Genomic DNA, 15,582 nt, shown 5'->3' on the forward strand with positions numbered 1-15,582 from the left:
GGCAGCCAGGCTAGGCTGGCCCACTGCTGCTTCCTTTCTTCATGCAGCCGGGCCAGGGCCCTTCCGCCACCGCCTCACCCCGGCAGGCGGGCCAGGGCCAGGCCATCCCGTTGCCTCCGCCTCCTGGCCGGCGGGGCTTTGCCCGCCATCTGCCCACATCTTCCAGCTGGCGGGCCTTTGCCCACCAGTCCTCCACCTCTGCCTCCTGGCTGCCATTATTTCTCTCCGCTTCAATGCTGGAACTCTCACACAAATTTGCGTGCTAGTACTTAATAGCTCCACTCACCCCCTGCCACAGCCCCCCTCACCTCAGAGATCTCCCCACCGTCACCTGAGCTGCACTCCTGCTCCTCCTCCTCCATCCCGTTACTTCCATCCCCCTCACCCCTCTTTGTCATGGCTGCAGCACTGCTGCCGCCTATTGGCCAAACTGCATCCCCAGAGACCTCCCCACCCTCACCCAAGCCCTGCTCCTGCTCCTGCTCCTCCCCACAAGAGTAGCAGCAGTGGTTGGCTGGGCCGTTCCTTGCTGCTGCCACCACCATGGCCACCCTCAGGCTGCTGATAGGCCCGGGCCCATCCCTTGCCTGCCTCCCTCTGACAATGGCCTCGGTAGCCCCAAACAGCAGCAATGGTTGACTGGGCCCTTTCTTGCTGCCATGGCTGCTCATTCGCCTCAATCTGCTGACAGAACATCTTCCGACCAGTAACAGTTGCACTCCAACTGACCTTAACCATCACAGGTTATTCCTCCTTATCTGCATTTGGAATCCCCACTGCCCAATCACCATGGTGCCGCAGGCTCCTCCTCCCTATCTGCATATGGAATCCCCACTGCCCAATCACCATGGTGCTTCTGCTCTCACAGGTTCCTTCTCCCTATCTGCCTATGGAATCCCTACTGCCCAATCAGGTGCTTCAGTGGTGGCGTGGCTTGCCACATCCCCATGCATCCCCCTGGTCCATCTACAGGAATTAATAAGATAGATAGGTAGATGTGCCAAGGTAACATACATTTTAACTGTGTTGCTAAATACTTCACTACTAAATCTGGATAGGGCAATACTTGAGTTTTCATAAATCACATGGGAAGTTTTAGGCACTAGCACTACATTACATTTATGGTAGAGAAACTGCAAACCCTGCCTATTCTCAAGTCTCGCTAGAGGCAGTGGGAAAGCTCAGTTTGATGGATCACTCAATAATGCAACTGCATTAAACAGAGTGCCAAGTCTGCAACAGTTTTATCAGAAGCCAATTTAAGAAATGTATATACTACCTTTCAAAATTTATCAAGCAGCTCACATCACAAAAATAAAATAAAACCCCTCTCCCAAAAGGGCTCAGTCTAAAAGGAAACAGAAAGGGAGCTACCACTGGATGGAATCCTATGCTGGGTTGAATGGGAGGAACAGTTGTTCTTCCCCAACTAAAAAGAGAGCTCCTGCTTTAAAAAGGTGCTCCTTTGCCACTTAGCAGGGGCTGTACAAGCACTGATTGGGAGTATAGATCCCCAATGCCTATCGTATACATACGGTTGCAATACAATATGAAGCTTATGCTAGGCATGTGCATGAATGGCTCGTGCATATGCAAGCAGGGAGCGGTTCCCTTAATCAGCAGGGAAGCAGGTCCTTACCTGTTCCTCAGCTGCCATGCTGTTTTTCTGGACATGGTGCTCACACTAACAAAGGCTGCACTCAACGGCGGTGTTGTTCCCTGCAGCCTGCATGTGCGGTGTCAGCACACACACAGTCACTGCGCATGCATGGCGACCATGTGTGTGCCTGCACAGGTAATTACTCTGCTGTGAGCACTATGCCTAGAAAAGAGGCAGGGCAGCAGCAGAGCAGGTAACGACTAAGGTCACCGCCCAGCTAAACTGGTTTGGCTGTGGGTACCCAACCCGGTTTGATGCTTCCCAAAGGAGGTGTTGAATCTGCTCGTGTAGATCCCAAGCTTATGGTTGCAATCTATCGTCATCAGAAAAGATACTGCAATCATAAGTATATCATTTTATTCTTTTGAAAAGGTTTAAAATGTTTTTGAAATAAAGTTTCAAAACTTAAAAGTACTTTGCTCAACATTAATGTAGGTTGCCTTTAAGAATTAATATATGGTTACATATTCCTTTAGGGAAGGGTAACTTATTGTCATGAATAGATTGATATGTTCTAACACATTTTTAATACTTTTTATTTCCAAGTCTGACTGTTGTAGCATAGCACTCAGTCTTAAATCACTGAAAGCTACAGCTGCCCAAATACGGTATAAGAATTAGAGTATCAGAAGTACTTACCCTGGTTCAATAGTTCCATGATGAGGTGTTATTGTAAGACAATGAGCAGGCCAAGATAACTCAAATTTCAGTAACCTGTTTGAGTGGTTTGTAAATTGTGCATGTCTAGTATCCGTTGTTCCACCTATTGAAATAAAAAACATACAACATAGCAGAAATTGTGTGATAAGTAATAGCTAGCATCCTTCTGCAACAGGAATGTTTGCACAACTGTGGATACTACCCATCAATTGAGCATAAAGCTTTATTTTCCAGTTTTCATATGTAGCAGTGAATTAAGGGCTGACAGAATTTAACTGCAGGCAGTATATGTTACTCTATGGATTTCCAAATGGTGGATTAGGGGCCCACTTTTTGTGAAGCAGGACCTTTTTGCATGGTCAACAGGCAGTGAGCAATGGATACTGCCAACACTAGGGATGTGCATGACAGAACATTTGCATTCTGTTCCAAGCTCAGAATGGAACACAAATGCCTCGATCATTCTGTCAGATCAACCAGTCAAGCTGGTTGTTCTGATGGAATGACCCTGTTACAAATGCCATTTTGGACTCCAAAATGGCTGTCTTTTGTCCTTTGCACAGGCATGCATAGCCATTTGCCTGGTGGTGCTTACCATGCAAATGGCTGCCATGTGCGCAGAGGTCAGAAGAGCAACATTTTGGAGTTGAGAATGGTGCTCAGAACGTTTCGAGTGTTCCAACTCAGAATGGGGTCCTTCTGTTCCAAGCTTGGAACACTTGAAACAGCCTGGTATGTTCCAACCGTGAACTGTTCTGCACTTCCCTAGCCAACACTGCAAAGAGTTAGAAAAGTTTCATTTTCTAGTCAAAGATCAGAATTCGCTCATTAGTGGATCCCACTGGAAGTTCCCTGATGTTGAGAATTCTGAAGCCACCATGCTAGACGTTCTTTGACCCAGGATTCACACATCATGATTACTTCACTAAACGAGTTCTATGTACAACTGAAAGTATCCACTATCTCAATCCAAGTTTAGTTTATTATCACTGCAAGTTTAAGTGACTAACAGAGCAGCATATAAAGTAAGAATCTTAAAATATCCAAAAGAACAAAATAGGAACATAAGGAGCTGCCATGTACAGAGTCAGACCATTGGTCCATCTAGCTCAGTATTGTCTATACCAGGTGTGAAGGAACAAGGCATAGACCTCCTGGTTTATTTGTTTTTTTGTAAATAAGCCCACTTAAAGGTATTGTAAACCTGCATTGATTTTTGTGCTTACAAACCCCTTCTCCCTTGTAAAAGTGTTTTGCATTATAATTGGTTTCTGGATAGAATAAAAGTTCAGTTGTGTTTTTCTTGTTTCATTTTTGGCAAATCTATCAGTTGGGCTTGGGAGGAAAAATCATTTTAAATTATGGAGGAAATGTTTTGTTGAGTTTTGATTGGCTGAACTAAGTAACTGATGTGATGGAAGAAATGTATATATAGGGGAAGTCTGAGAGTGATTGAGTGCAGTGGAACTGGAGAAATTCAGTCTGGAGCTATCTGCTAAAAAGAGCTGCAGTCCAGCTGAGTCATGCTGAGAGATTCTGCAGAAGAAGAACTGGCAAAAGGCTACTGGAGAGAGAAACCTGGAAAGAAAAGCTGACAAAAGAAACCTGGGAGAGAACTAAGGAAGCAGAGAACTGGTGGTTGCTGGAGTCTGCTGAAGTTGCCCAGCCAGCAAGCTAGGACTTTGAACTAAAAGTGAGGGAGTAGCCAGGTTGAATTGAGCCCCAGACCTGTGCTATCCCATGAACAAAGAAGTCTGCCCAGCCCACCAGAGAAAGCAAAGAGAAAGATTCTGAAGAAGAGCCTGTATAGAACGGAGCAATGTTAAAAGGCCTACAGACTGTTAGTTACCCTGACTTGCTCCGAGTATTATTTTGTGATTTTTGGTAAAGTAATGTTTTAATTGGAACTTTTGTTTTTAGTAAAAACCTTCTTGTTGATATAGTAGAGCTTGTTTATTGTCTCCACCCCACGCCTATACTAAGGTTTGGTTTTTTGAATTCCTGGAAGGGCTGTTGCAGTGGACTCAGGCTTACCAAAAGCCCACTTGGTGGCAGCAGTGAAGGAGTCAGGAGGACTAGAGAGCTGTTTCCCACACTTGATAGCCTGGTGGGATAGCTGGGTCCTCTTCTAAGCCTGCTCAGCTTAGGCCCCGCCAGCTGTTTTTGGACAACTCCCATAATCCCCAGCCACAGTAGCCAATAGCCATGGATTATGGGAGCTGTAGTCCAACATCTGCAGGAGGCCCGAAGCTGAGCAGGCCTGGTCTACAAAAACTGACCATGGCTCCAAGGTTACAGGCAGGAGTCTCAGCCCCATCTGAGTTTCCTCTAAGGAGGAAACTTGGAACCTCCTGCATGCAAGCATGCAGATGCTCTTTCCAGAGGGGCCCCAACCCCTAAGGGGAATATCTTACAATGCTCACATGTAGTGACCCTGCTTAGCAAAGGGGACAATTCATGCTTGCTACCATAGGACCAGGTCTCCTCCCTCTACGGTCAATCTTAACAACACTGAAAGTTGCTAAGTTATACTTACTCAAAGAAGGAACTGTGAGAGTTAGAAATTCAGGCTTAATGGTCCAGGTTTCCTGAGAAACAAATTTATTTTCATCCAGGCCACTGGTATTTGAGGATAGCACACAACCATGAGGTCCTTTAACAGGCAGTACATCCAGAGTCATACTATGCTTCTGAGAAACACCAGGTCTACAAACATTTTTAAAAGATGGTTAAACACCAATATATCTACAGGATAAACTGGCCAAGGTATTTTGTAGATCAGATGCTCTTATTTCTATATGGAGTTTTATTAAGGTTTCCTCAGTTTATGGTGTCCAACTAAGGGATTTCAATTAGTTAGAAACACTCTCTCTCACACACACACAAACACACACCATTTTAACACCCTTTTCACAAGTGGCCAATGTTATCAACTATTTGGAATATTCAAAGTTTACAAAGGCATGCCTGACATTGTGCTGGTCAGGACTTTTATTCAATAAAAATAGCAAACACATTACCTCTCTGATGTCACACGAGCAACTGAAGTCGATTTGATATTTAAAGCAGAACCAGTAGAGGTGTTAACAGCAGAAAGAGTAATTCGTCGCATGTTTTTGAAGAAACATTCGATATCATTTGTCTGTTGTGGAAGGTCATAAACTAGAAGACATTTGAAAAATAAGAAAACCAGATTAATGGAACAGAAGTATCACAAACTGCAACACTAACCATAGATTAATCTATGTAATCAAACAGCAATTAACAGGGTTATTAATGTCTTCACATCTAGTAGTTTTATACCATGCCAGTTTGGAACTTGGACTTATTTTCATCAAGTTCTAGTTCAACAGCAAGGTTATACAACCCCTGCTAACTGGGTATCTTTTAAAGTGGTGGCACTCATAATTAGAAGGGGGGGGGCTGTCCCTATTCACCCCAGCATTGGATCTCTCCAGTGGCTGTTGCTGGCATCCTCCTTGTGTGCGCCTTAAATATCTATATCTATAACTAAATACATAAATTTTCCTCACACAGAGATGCCCACCCTCAAATTCTTGTCTGTTACCATACAAGAAACTGGAAACAGGTAGGATTACTACCTGTATATGAAATAGTGCAGACTAAAAAAACTGAAGTACTGGGAAAAGCATGGGCCAAAAATCAGATCTGTGTTTCAGAAATATTTGCTGTCTGAATACCTGTATCAGTTTGGAACACTATCCATTGCTGCATCTCAAGTCTGATGTGCATACTCAACTTTATGGTTAGCATCCAGAGCAGTGCTAGTATAAGCAAGAGTTAAAAGCAGGATCCAGCATCACCTTCTCCTCTGCAGCCCCTTGCTCAACGGTTACAACCGCTGATGACAGCATGAACTCTGGTGGTGGGGGAAGTGGGTTGGGAGAGCCCAGAAGTCAGGCCTGCTCACAACTTCAACCCTTGGGAATGGCTTTTTAGGAGGATCACTGGGAGGAGACAAGGCTGGAAATGGCACCCCCAAAGTATTGCTTATACTAGCACTGCTCTGGATGCTAGCTAGTAAGTTTTATATCAAGGCATCAAGCCCAGATGGAGTAACAGGTTGTTCACCTGTAACTGATGATCTGTAAGTGATCCGCTGACATTCATAAGCCTGCACAGGACCTCGCTGGTGGGATTCTTCAAGCTCTTCATGATGCCCATGCGCCATCTCTCACACTTGGCATGACCATTTATTTTGGCAGTTAAGTCTCCACTTCTTCGGTTTTAGGATGACCGCCTTTAAGTGACTATTGGATACTACTTTAGGATGGAACAATGGGTCCATCCGTATGAGCATCTTATCAGGGTAGAATTTAGTATAAGGTATTGGGCAGCAGTGATATAGGAAAAAGTGCTGGAAGGCAGATGCTCACTTCAGTGACAATGGCAAAGGCATTATTTCATACTGTGCGGGAGGAAGCAATGGTAAACCACTCCTGTATTCCACCAAGAAAACCACGTTTATGTGGTTGCCAAGAGTTGACATCGACGGCACAATCTTTCCTAATGCTCATTCTCAGAGCTGTTAACTTACTAACACTTTTTGCAGTGGTTATGGCGACAAGAAAAACAGTTTCCTGAGTAACCAACTTCATAGTGGTTGTTGCCATTGGCTCAAGGGTTTCTCAATTAGAGTGGAAAGTACTAATGACAAACTCCATTGTTCTCCATTCCACTGGAAAATACAGATTATTTATGCCCTTCAGAAATCTCTTGCAATAAGGGTGGGAGAACACAGTTCTGCCATCCCAACCTGTGTGTTTTGAAGAAATTACTGCTAAATGGACTTTCAGCAAGACATGGGAACTTTATTGGGGCACTTTCTGTTCTGCACTGATGCAAATACATCCAATGCTATTCAATCCCCCAGGAACTGAATAGCTTGGGTACGTATTTTGGATGGATCTTCCATTCGTGGTGCTGTAATCCCACTTCTAGACTGCTCAAATCATCCACCAAAATGTTCTCTGTCCCTTTTATGTGTAGGGCAATTGGGTGAATGTGATGAGCAATGGACCAGTTCCACAACTGGATACTGAGTGCACAGAATGATCAGGAGACAGTCCCTCCTTGTCTGTTCAAGCAGGCAATGACAGTGGTACTGTCAAGCTCTAGCTGTACTACTTTCTCCTGTAGTATTGACAGGAACAATTTTAGAGCCTGGATACAGTTAACAGCTCCAGGAAGGTTATATGAAGCTGTCTTTGTTCTACTGGCCACACAGCTTGTGTCTGACATTCCCCACAGTACACATCCCATCCTGAGAGATGCATCAGTGACGACCCATGCAAGTAGGAGACAGAACCTGTAATGGAACTCCCTCCTGCAGGTTTTTGACTGCAGCCCACCATTTTAGCAAGTTTAGGACTGAGGCAGGAATTTGAAGGTTCATCTGGTTTGTGTCTATGTTGGACTTGAATACAAAGACAACTCTACAACTGGAGCGGGCACATCCTAATATGGGAATATTATACCGCAGAGTTGCAGGAGGCCATAAGCCTTAGCAACCTCTGGATGTTTTACGCTCTTTGTGTTGGTTTGCTCCAGAAACTCTGTACCAGTGTTCTCTCTAATTTTTTTCATCTGTGTGCGGAATGAATTTTGTTCTGGGCAGCAGTATCAAGACAGTGTGTGCACTCATGCATTCAGAGTGGGGCCTTCTTGATTCAACCTGAGCAGGATCTAAAATTAACTGAGCAGACATAAAAAAATTTGTGAGCGTGCACACACCTTAGAGGGAACACTGCTCTGTACTAATGTTCTTATCAGCTGGCAGTGTTCTTCTGGTAAGTATGCTCTGTGTGTGTGTGTGTGTGTGTGTGTGTGTGTGTGTGTGTGTGTGTGTGACAACTCCAATGTAACTCATCATCTTCATAGGATCAAGTATGATTCCCCCCCCCCAATTCACCTAGATCTCTGGGTCCTCGATAAGTTGCAATAAATACGATATCTGAGAAAGTAACTCATTCCTGTCCTGTGCTGCAATGAGCCAGTCATCAAATACTGCCATGCCCATTGTTCTCAGATGTGCAGTGACTGCACTCATGTCGAGGTGTCGAACTCAAACTGAAAAAACACACCATGTGCAAGGTGCAGGGCTAAGTGCTTCGAGGAACTAGTCAATTCTACCTGAATAGTCCCATGCAGGGGCAGAACCCACTCTTATGAGTGCAACAGATCACGATCCAGATCATGGAAGTTCCTTGATAGTACTCCAAAAAGTCACTTGCGTAAATATCACAGAAATATTAGAACTGCAATTATGGTAATTACAAGCCTGGTTCTTTTTAACCTCTAGGGAGGTTGGAAGTGAAGATTGACTTAATTCTAAATAAGACACAAGAGACTGAAGTCCCATAAATTTCAGATAGGTTACTTCAAAATGTGTAATTAGGATCAAAGCTAAAGTTGTAATGGTAAACAAAGGAGGGAAAATAATGCTGAAGTGCCCTTATTAGGTTTAAGTTCAGGTCACATTCCTAATGGAAGCAATACCACTGACTTCAGGTAGCATTACTTTGGGGGCAATTGTTTGGCTTGGCATTTAATTCAAGCCAGTAAAAAAGGAAAGCAAGAAGTCAGAATGGTTTCAAATCCTTCTCAAATGAGAATCCTTGTCAACATCTGTACAAATATCGTAAGGGCTCTGGAGACTGTAGGGAGGAGAAAGCAAAGGGTTAACATCACCAGCTCCATACATGGTACCAGACTCTCTCAGAAAAGAAAGTTACAGGATCACACAGGAAGTGGTGCTGAAAGCTATTTTTATATAATCCTTCAGTTACGACAACTAAGCTTACCTTCAGTCACCAGCTCTTCCCCAGGGAATTCTTCATCAAACTTTACATTTATCACTGGATTATCAGCAGGGAGTATGTTTTGCTCTTGATCTGGATTATGCTGTGTAGCTCTAAAAAGACAATTTTAAAAGCGTGATACCTGGGATCCCATCAATTACAAAAGAATTCTGATAGACCACGATATTCAGGAACACACATAATCCCATGTTATAGGAATGTATGCATTGTAATGCAGGATATCTATAGCTACCGCTTATCAGCTACTTCTTATTCCCAATAATCGGAGTTTAACATAACAAGTCTAAACAATCATTTGACACCAAAGGAGAAAATTTCCCTAAAGAGCATTATCAGGGATACACATGTGGTCATGAACATCAATCCCTTTCTGGCAACTATTTGTCCCTGGATGTCCAACATGAAGACAAGACATACCACCTCTCTTCCATGAATCTACAGGATGACTGGGGGAGGAGTGTATGCCTCATTTTATTCTGTCAGACCCTCAGAAGCCACAAGACTGGGCTTCTGAGTCTTAAAACCGGCTGATAAGAAATGAATTTTTTTGCTGCATGACCAGCTTGCCATGTAGTCTCACAGATTGTGTGTGTATGGACGACCTTTTGGAAGCAAGCAAAGTATGAAGAACTGATGCAGAGTAACAACTCTCTAGTTGTTGCTGTTTAGTATTCACACAGCAAGGTAGATGTGGCCGAAGGGGCCCTGAGAGAGATGCCTTGAGGAGGTCTGCAAAGGCGGAACCGCTAGATGGACCAGTTCCAATGTGGCCACTTGGTGCTATTACAACTATCTGGGTGCACTCCATGTAGAAGACTGCCCATCAGAAGTGTTGGGGGGAAAGGTATACAAGAGTCTCGGGAACAACAGAAGGCAAATATTTCCTTTGTCCCCTGGTCTTTGGAATCTTTTGAAGTACCAGTCCACTTTGTAGTTCATTGGTGAAGCAAACAAGTATACTGAAAATAGTTGGAATCACCTCAGAATCATTTTGAATGTGGTGGGTTCAGGCGCCATTCTGAATGGGTGAGGTCCTAATGACTAAGCAAATCCACCTTTGTGCTGAAAATGCCAGATACATGCTTGGCAATGAGCAATGTTAAGGGACACTTGGAAAAGTGGAACTTCCTGGTGCAACAATAGGGGTCAGGTGCCTTCCATCAATTGCACTTTGGCCGCTGAGTTGTCCATCCCCATTGAACCAAAGGCTGGTACACCAACAAAGTGAGATGAATGACCCTCTGATACCAAATCTCTGTTCAGATCTTGTTCATTTGTCCTGGACTGTCTTGTCAAGGCAATGGGTTCCCCAGCAGGTGTCTGTACCAACTAATATCCTATCCTGGTCCACAAGAGCACAACTCTTGGGGAAATGTTTGGGGATCAACCACCTATCAACAGAAGAATGAATCTAAGCTGGAACTGACAATTTTCAGTGACTCCACTGTACAATTGCATTCTAAAAGGAGAAGAGGAACCACAGAAGTTCTCTCATGTGGAGCCCTGCCCACAGAACCATGTCACTAATTAACATGGAGGCAGTAGCTGGTATTAGTGGCAGATATTTTCCAAAACCTAGGATTTGTACCAGGAAGGATGCTTGGTGTATGAGTCCCTGGCACAGAAATGAGATCTTGAGGGACAAGAAGAAGGAGGACAAATGGCTTCTTGTTATCTCTCACCAGATAGTAGAATATTGCATTTGCCATATGTGTCTAGTAGAATGGCCTAAAGAATTATCACTAACTGCTTGGATTCATTGAAGGAAACTGTGGCTACATTGGTCTTAGATGAGACATTAACAAACCAATGCTTAAGCCCAAGTGTCCACCTAGCAACAGCAGCAGCTATGCTCCTAGAAAGAAAGTGGATAGCATCTAAACTGGCATCAGCAATGAACAGCTTTCTGAATTTTCAGCACAGTCCTGTGGGTTTAGCAGAGAAAGCCTAAATAATTCGATCTGGCCAGAAGATGGCAGCCCGAGTGAAGATGTATAATCTACCAAAGCTCTGAGGCCAGCATGGAAATCAGAATGTGAGAGCAGCTTCTGTCTGCCTATGTGTGTGGTCGTTTAGAGTTTTCCCCATCCTGGGGAAGAAGGAATGCTGCAACAGGAGCACCCACAAGATAAACCTGAGAAACTCTATAATTTCTTTAGGCATCATGTAACACTTGCTGCAAATATGACCTAAGCATCTTCAAGTTACCATAAATCTTCACACAGCCTTGACAGCCTCCTCAAAATACTATGGAAAAGGAATTCTTGGATGAGGAAGTTTGGTCTTAGGAAATTGGTAACAACTTCTCTAGAAGCCATGGTTGTAAAGCTGGTCTTGTAAAGTCAAGCTCAAGGAGCAAGGTGTTCTTATGGAGAAATGGAGCATGAAACATGAAAAAGCCTGGAAGAAAAGTTTCCTCCTCAGAGACCTTGTTTTCCTGATCTGAAGGGAAGGATGAGAGATTCTGTGGCAAGGATGGAGAAGAAGGGTCCTTGAGTGACCATCCCTGTGGAAAATCTGAGGAGTGGGGTTCCTGGACAGAACTCACATAGATAGCCCTGGAAAAGCATCCCAGCAAGAATGAAGCCTGGAGGTGGCATGATGGGGATCTGGAGAATCCTCTACAGAAACCAAAAGGCGAGGGGGAGGGGCAACATAGCCCAGGGAAAATCCTTGCACCCTCCCAACACCCAGCATGAAAACAAACAGATTGCCAGCTGAGAATATGAGTTGTGGCCTTTTGTCTGCTCCTATGCAGGGTGTGTGGCCGAAGCACATGTGGGTGCAGTGGTCAAGGGGGGTGACAGCCACAGCCTGTCCCTGGGCCACTGGCAAGCCCCCTACATGGCTGCTTCAAATATTACTACCACACTCCAACAGAAATAAATGGAAGGGGCTGTTCACAAGGCTTCACCAAATCAATGGTGGATCTAATGTACAGAAAATAGGAAGGCTGCAGAAGAGTGCAGACAGAAGCTACTGGAGCCTTCTGAAAGCAGGCAGAGGGAGCTTGGGAACTACAACAGAGCAAGGACAGGCAGCAGCAACACTGTGCTTCTGACTTGCTAGGCAACATCACTGAAACCATCTCCTTTGGAGAACTTGCTGGCTTCCAAGACTCAGCACTCTTGCCTCCAACAGCTAATGACTTTGGGTTTATCTTTGCAGCCAACAGAAGAATGGAAAGATGGTGGCATCATGGCATTTTTCACCTCTGAGCGGCCATTGAAAGGGGGGGAAGGCTTGTTGGCTGAGGAAGCTAAGTAGAGCATCCCCAATCAAATAAAGGCCACAAAGTAACATGTTGTTTCAAAGGTGTTGAGCTTATGCTCCTTTTTTCCTTGGAATTGGGTCGTCTCTTTGACTCAGCAGAAGAACAAATTGCCATTCTTCCCTGCCACTGGAGGTGGGGAGAACAACAAACAGAAAGAAGCAAGTAACTAAAAAGAAAAGCAAGTCAGAAAAAAGGCCTGGAAACGAGAATTTTTTTTTTTTAAGTGATTGGCTCTAGAGCAGCGGGGCAGAACTGGGAGCTATCTTCTCCCACAAAGCTCTTAAAGACTTGCCTCATTTACATGGTCTGCCTCTAGAACATATGGGTGAAGATTACCCACAGCAGATGGTCTCTGCCAGAGAATTCTGCCAGTTCTCCCCCTTTCTTCTGCAGCCCTCTGTGCTTCCTGGAAATATGTGGACATATTTTCAGGAAGAAAAGAGAAGAAAGTTCAGCAAAGATCACCCCTCCTCTTGTTATGTGCACAAAATGTTATTCCCTGTGTGCAAAATTAGTTTGAGAATTGATTGATTGAATAAGTGCCGTCAAGTTGGTGTCAACGCTTAGTAAACACATAGATAGATTCTCTCCAGGATGATCTGTCTTCAACTTGGCCTTTATGGTCTCTTAGTGGTGCATTCATTGCTGTCGTAATCGAGTCCATCCACCTTGCTGCTGGTCGTCCTCTTCTTCTCTTTCCTTCAACGTTCCCCAGCATTATAGACTTCTCAAGGGAGCTGGGTCTTCGCATAATGTGTCCGAAGTATGATAGTTTGAGCCTTGTCATTTGTGCCTCGAGTGAAAGTTCTGGACTGATTTGTTCTATGATCCATTTGTTTGTTTTCCTGGCTGTCCTGGCTGTCCATTTTTTTGTTTTCCTGGCTGTCCATGGTATCCTCAAAAGTCTTCTCCAGCACCAAAGTTCAAAAGGGTCAATACTCTTTCTATCTTGCTTCTTCAAAGTCCAGCTTTTGCATCCTTGTGATGGGGAAAACTATTGTCTGAACAACTGTAATCTTTTTAGGTGTAGACACGTGATGGCATCTAAATATCCTTTCCAAGACCTTCATTGCAACCCTACCAAGTGCTGGTCTGCAGCGTATTTCTTGACTGGTGGATCCTTTACTTTTGACGGTTGATCCTAGAAGCTATCCACCATTTCATTGTCAATTCTGAGGCTGGCTGCTGTACCCATTGTCATTAGTTTAGTCTTCTTTACATTTAGTTGTAGTCCCATTTTTTCACTGTGCTCCTTGACTTTCATTACTAGAGCTTGCAGATCATCTGCTTTCTCAGATATCAGAGTGGTGTCATCAGTGTAGTGCAGGTTATTGATGTTTCTTCCTCCAACTTTAAAACCATGCCCATCTTCTTCCAATCCAGCTTCTCTCAGTATATGTTCAGCATATACGTTGAATAAATAAAGAAGAAAGTATACAGCCTTGTCTTATTCCTTTGCTGATCTAGAACCAGCCTGTTTCATCATGTTCTGTCTGGACTGTGGCTTCCTGTCCTGTGTATAGGTTTCTCATGAGAACAAAGATGTTCTGGGGCGCCCATTTTCCTAAGGATATTCCACTACTTGATATGGTCGATGCAATCAAAGGCTTTTCTGTAGTCAATAAAGCACATATTGACTTCTTTCTGGTATTCTTTGGCTTTCTCAATTATCCAGGATGCATCAGCAATGATGTCTCTTGTTCTTCAGCCTTTTCTGAAACCAGCTTGAACATCCGGCATTTCCCTTTCCACATAGGGCTCTAATCTGCGTTGGATGATCCTGAGCATTATTTTGCAAGGATGGGAAATTAAGGATATTGTGTGATGGTTTGTGCAATCTGTTAAGTCTCCTTTCTTTGGTATGGGTATGTAGACTGGGTATGTAGACTGACCTCTTCCAATCTGTTGGCCACTGTGTTGTTCTCCAAATTTGCTGGCATAGATTGGTTAGAGCCTTGACTGATTCTTCTTCTGCTGCTTGCCATATTTATGTAGTGATTCCATCAACTCCTGTAGCCTTCTAACTTGGTAATGACCAGAGTGCTGATCTAACTTCATCTTTTCGTACTAGAGGTTCTTGCAAGTAAGGAATATCTTCTAGAGTATCTTGGATGTTGACTTTCCTGCTGTACAGGTATACAGTATACTCCTTCCATCTCTGTTTGGTCTTCTCTGAATCAGTTACTATCTGTCCTTTGGCATCCCTTAACATACCAGTTTGAGGTTGGAACCTCCCTCTGAGTTCAGAGATCTTTTTGAAAACTTGCCTTGTTTTTCCGTGTCTGTTTCCATCCTCAAGGTCTTTACAGATGTCATTGTAGTATTGCTCCTTGTCTCTTTTAAGAGCTTTCTGAAATCCCCTAATAAGTTCCTTCCCGAGGTCTTTATCTTTCTTGACTTTGGCTTCTCTCCTCTTCTGTGCAATTTCCACCGTCTGTTCTGACATCCATTTTACTTCCTTCTGTTTCTTGGTCTTTGGCGGTCTCTTTTCACATCCGTCCTTAACAACTGCTTTGATTTCATTCCACAGTTCCTCTGGTTCCCCATCAATGATGTACCCCTGCTAACTTGGCAAAGAGGCACCTTTTAATGTGTTGATTCTCTTTATTTAGCAAGGGGAGAGTAACTTGCCCTATCCACAGTACTTCCAGTGACTGTTGCTGGTGTCTAAATTATTCTGTGTACTCCATCTGGTGATGTCCATATGTATAGGCACCACTTATGGTTGTTTGAGGAATGCGTTGGCAATGAAGAGATCCATTGGCTTGGCAGAAACTAATAAGTCGTTCTCCTGCTTTGTTTCTGTTTCCTAGGCCATATAGGCCAACTGTGTTTTCCTCCTTACCTTTTCCAACTTTGGCATTCCAGTCTCTAACCACCAGCATCACATCTTGCTTGCATGTTCTGTCAATTTCAGACTGAACTTGAGCATAAAACCCATCAACTTCCCCTTCTTCTGCATCAGTTATTGGGGCATAGACTTGAAGAACTGTCATGTTAAAGGGTTGTCCATTAAATCTAATTGATAGATTTGATATCTATCAATTAAATCTGATTGATAGATAAATCTAATTGTGGTCACTGACCACATTGTACCCAAGTACTGTCATTGCTATATCCTTCCTGATTATGAAAGCAACACCATT

At 43.8% G+C, this 15,582-nt stretch overlaps 1 protein-coding gene across 5 annotated transcripts in view; it reads right to left on the reverse strand.

Annotated features, from left to right (window-relative positions):
- Window positions 1-15,582, reverse strand: part of CEP192 (centrosomal protein 192) — a 125,842-nt gene that overhangs the window by 14,389 nt on the left and 95,871 nt on the right. For all 5 annotated transcript variants that reach the window (XM_053247460.1, XM_053247461.1, XM_053247462.1 and 2 more), the window contains 4 exons: window positions 9,145-9,254; window positions 5,341-5,482; window positions 4,857-5,026; window positions 2,300-2,423 (listed from right to left, as the gene is read on the reverse strand). In XM_053247460.1, the coding sequence (XP_053103435.1) occupies window positions 2,300-2,423; window positions 4,857-5,026; window positions 5,341-5,482; window positions 9,145-9,254 (546 nt within the window). The remainder of the gene's footprint in view (window positions 1-2,299; window positions 2,424-4,856; window positions 5,027-5,340; window positions 5,483-9,144; window positions 9,255-15,582) is intronic.

The sequence above is a fragment of the Hemicordylus capensis genome, chromosome 4 (assembly GCF_027244095.1).
Source record: "Hemicordylus capensis ecotype Gifberg chromosome 4, rHemCap1.1.pri, whole genome shotgun sequence".
In the NCBI taxonomy this organism is placed as follows: domain Eukaryota; kingdom Metazoa; phylum Chordata; class Lepidosauria; order Squamata; family Cordylidae; genus Hemicordylus; species Hemicordylus capensis.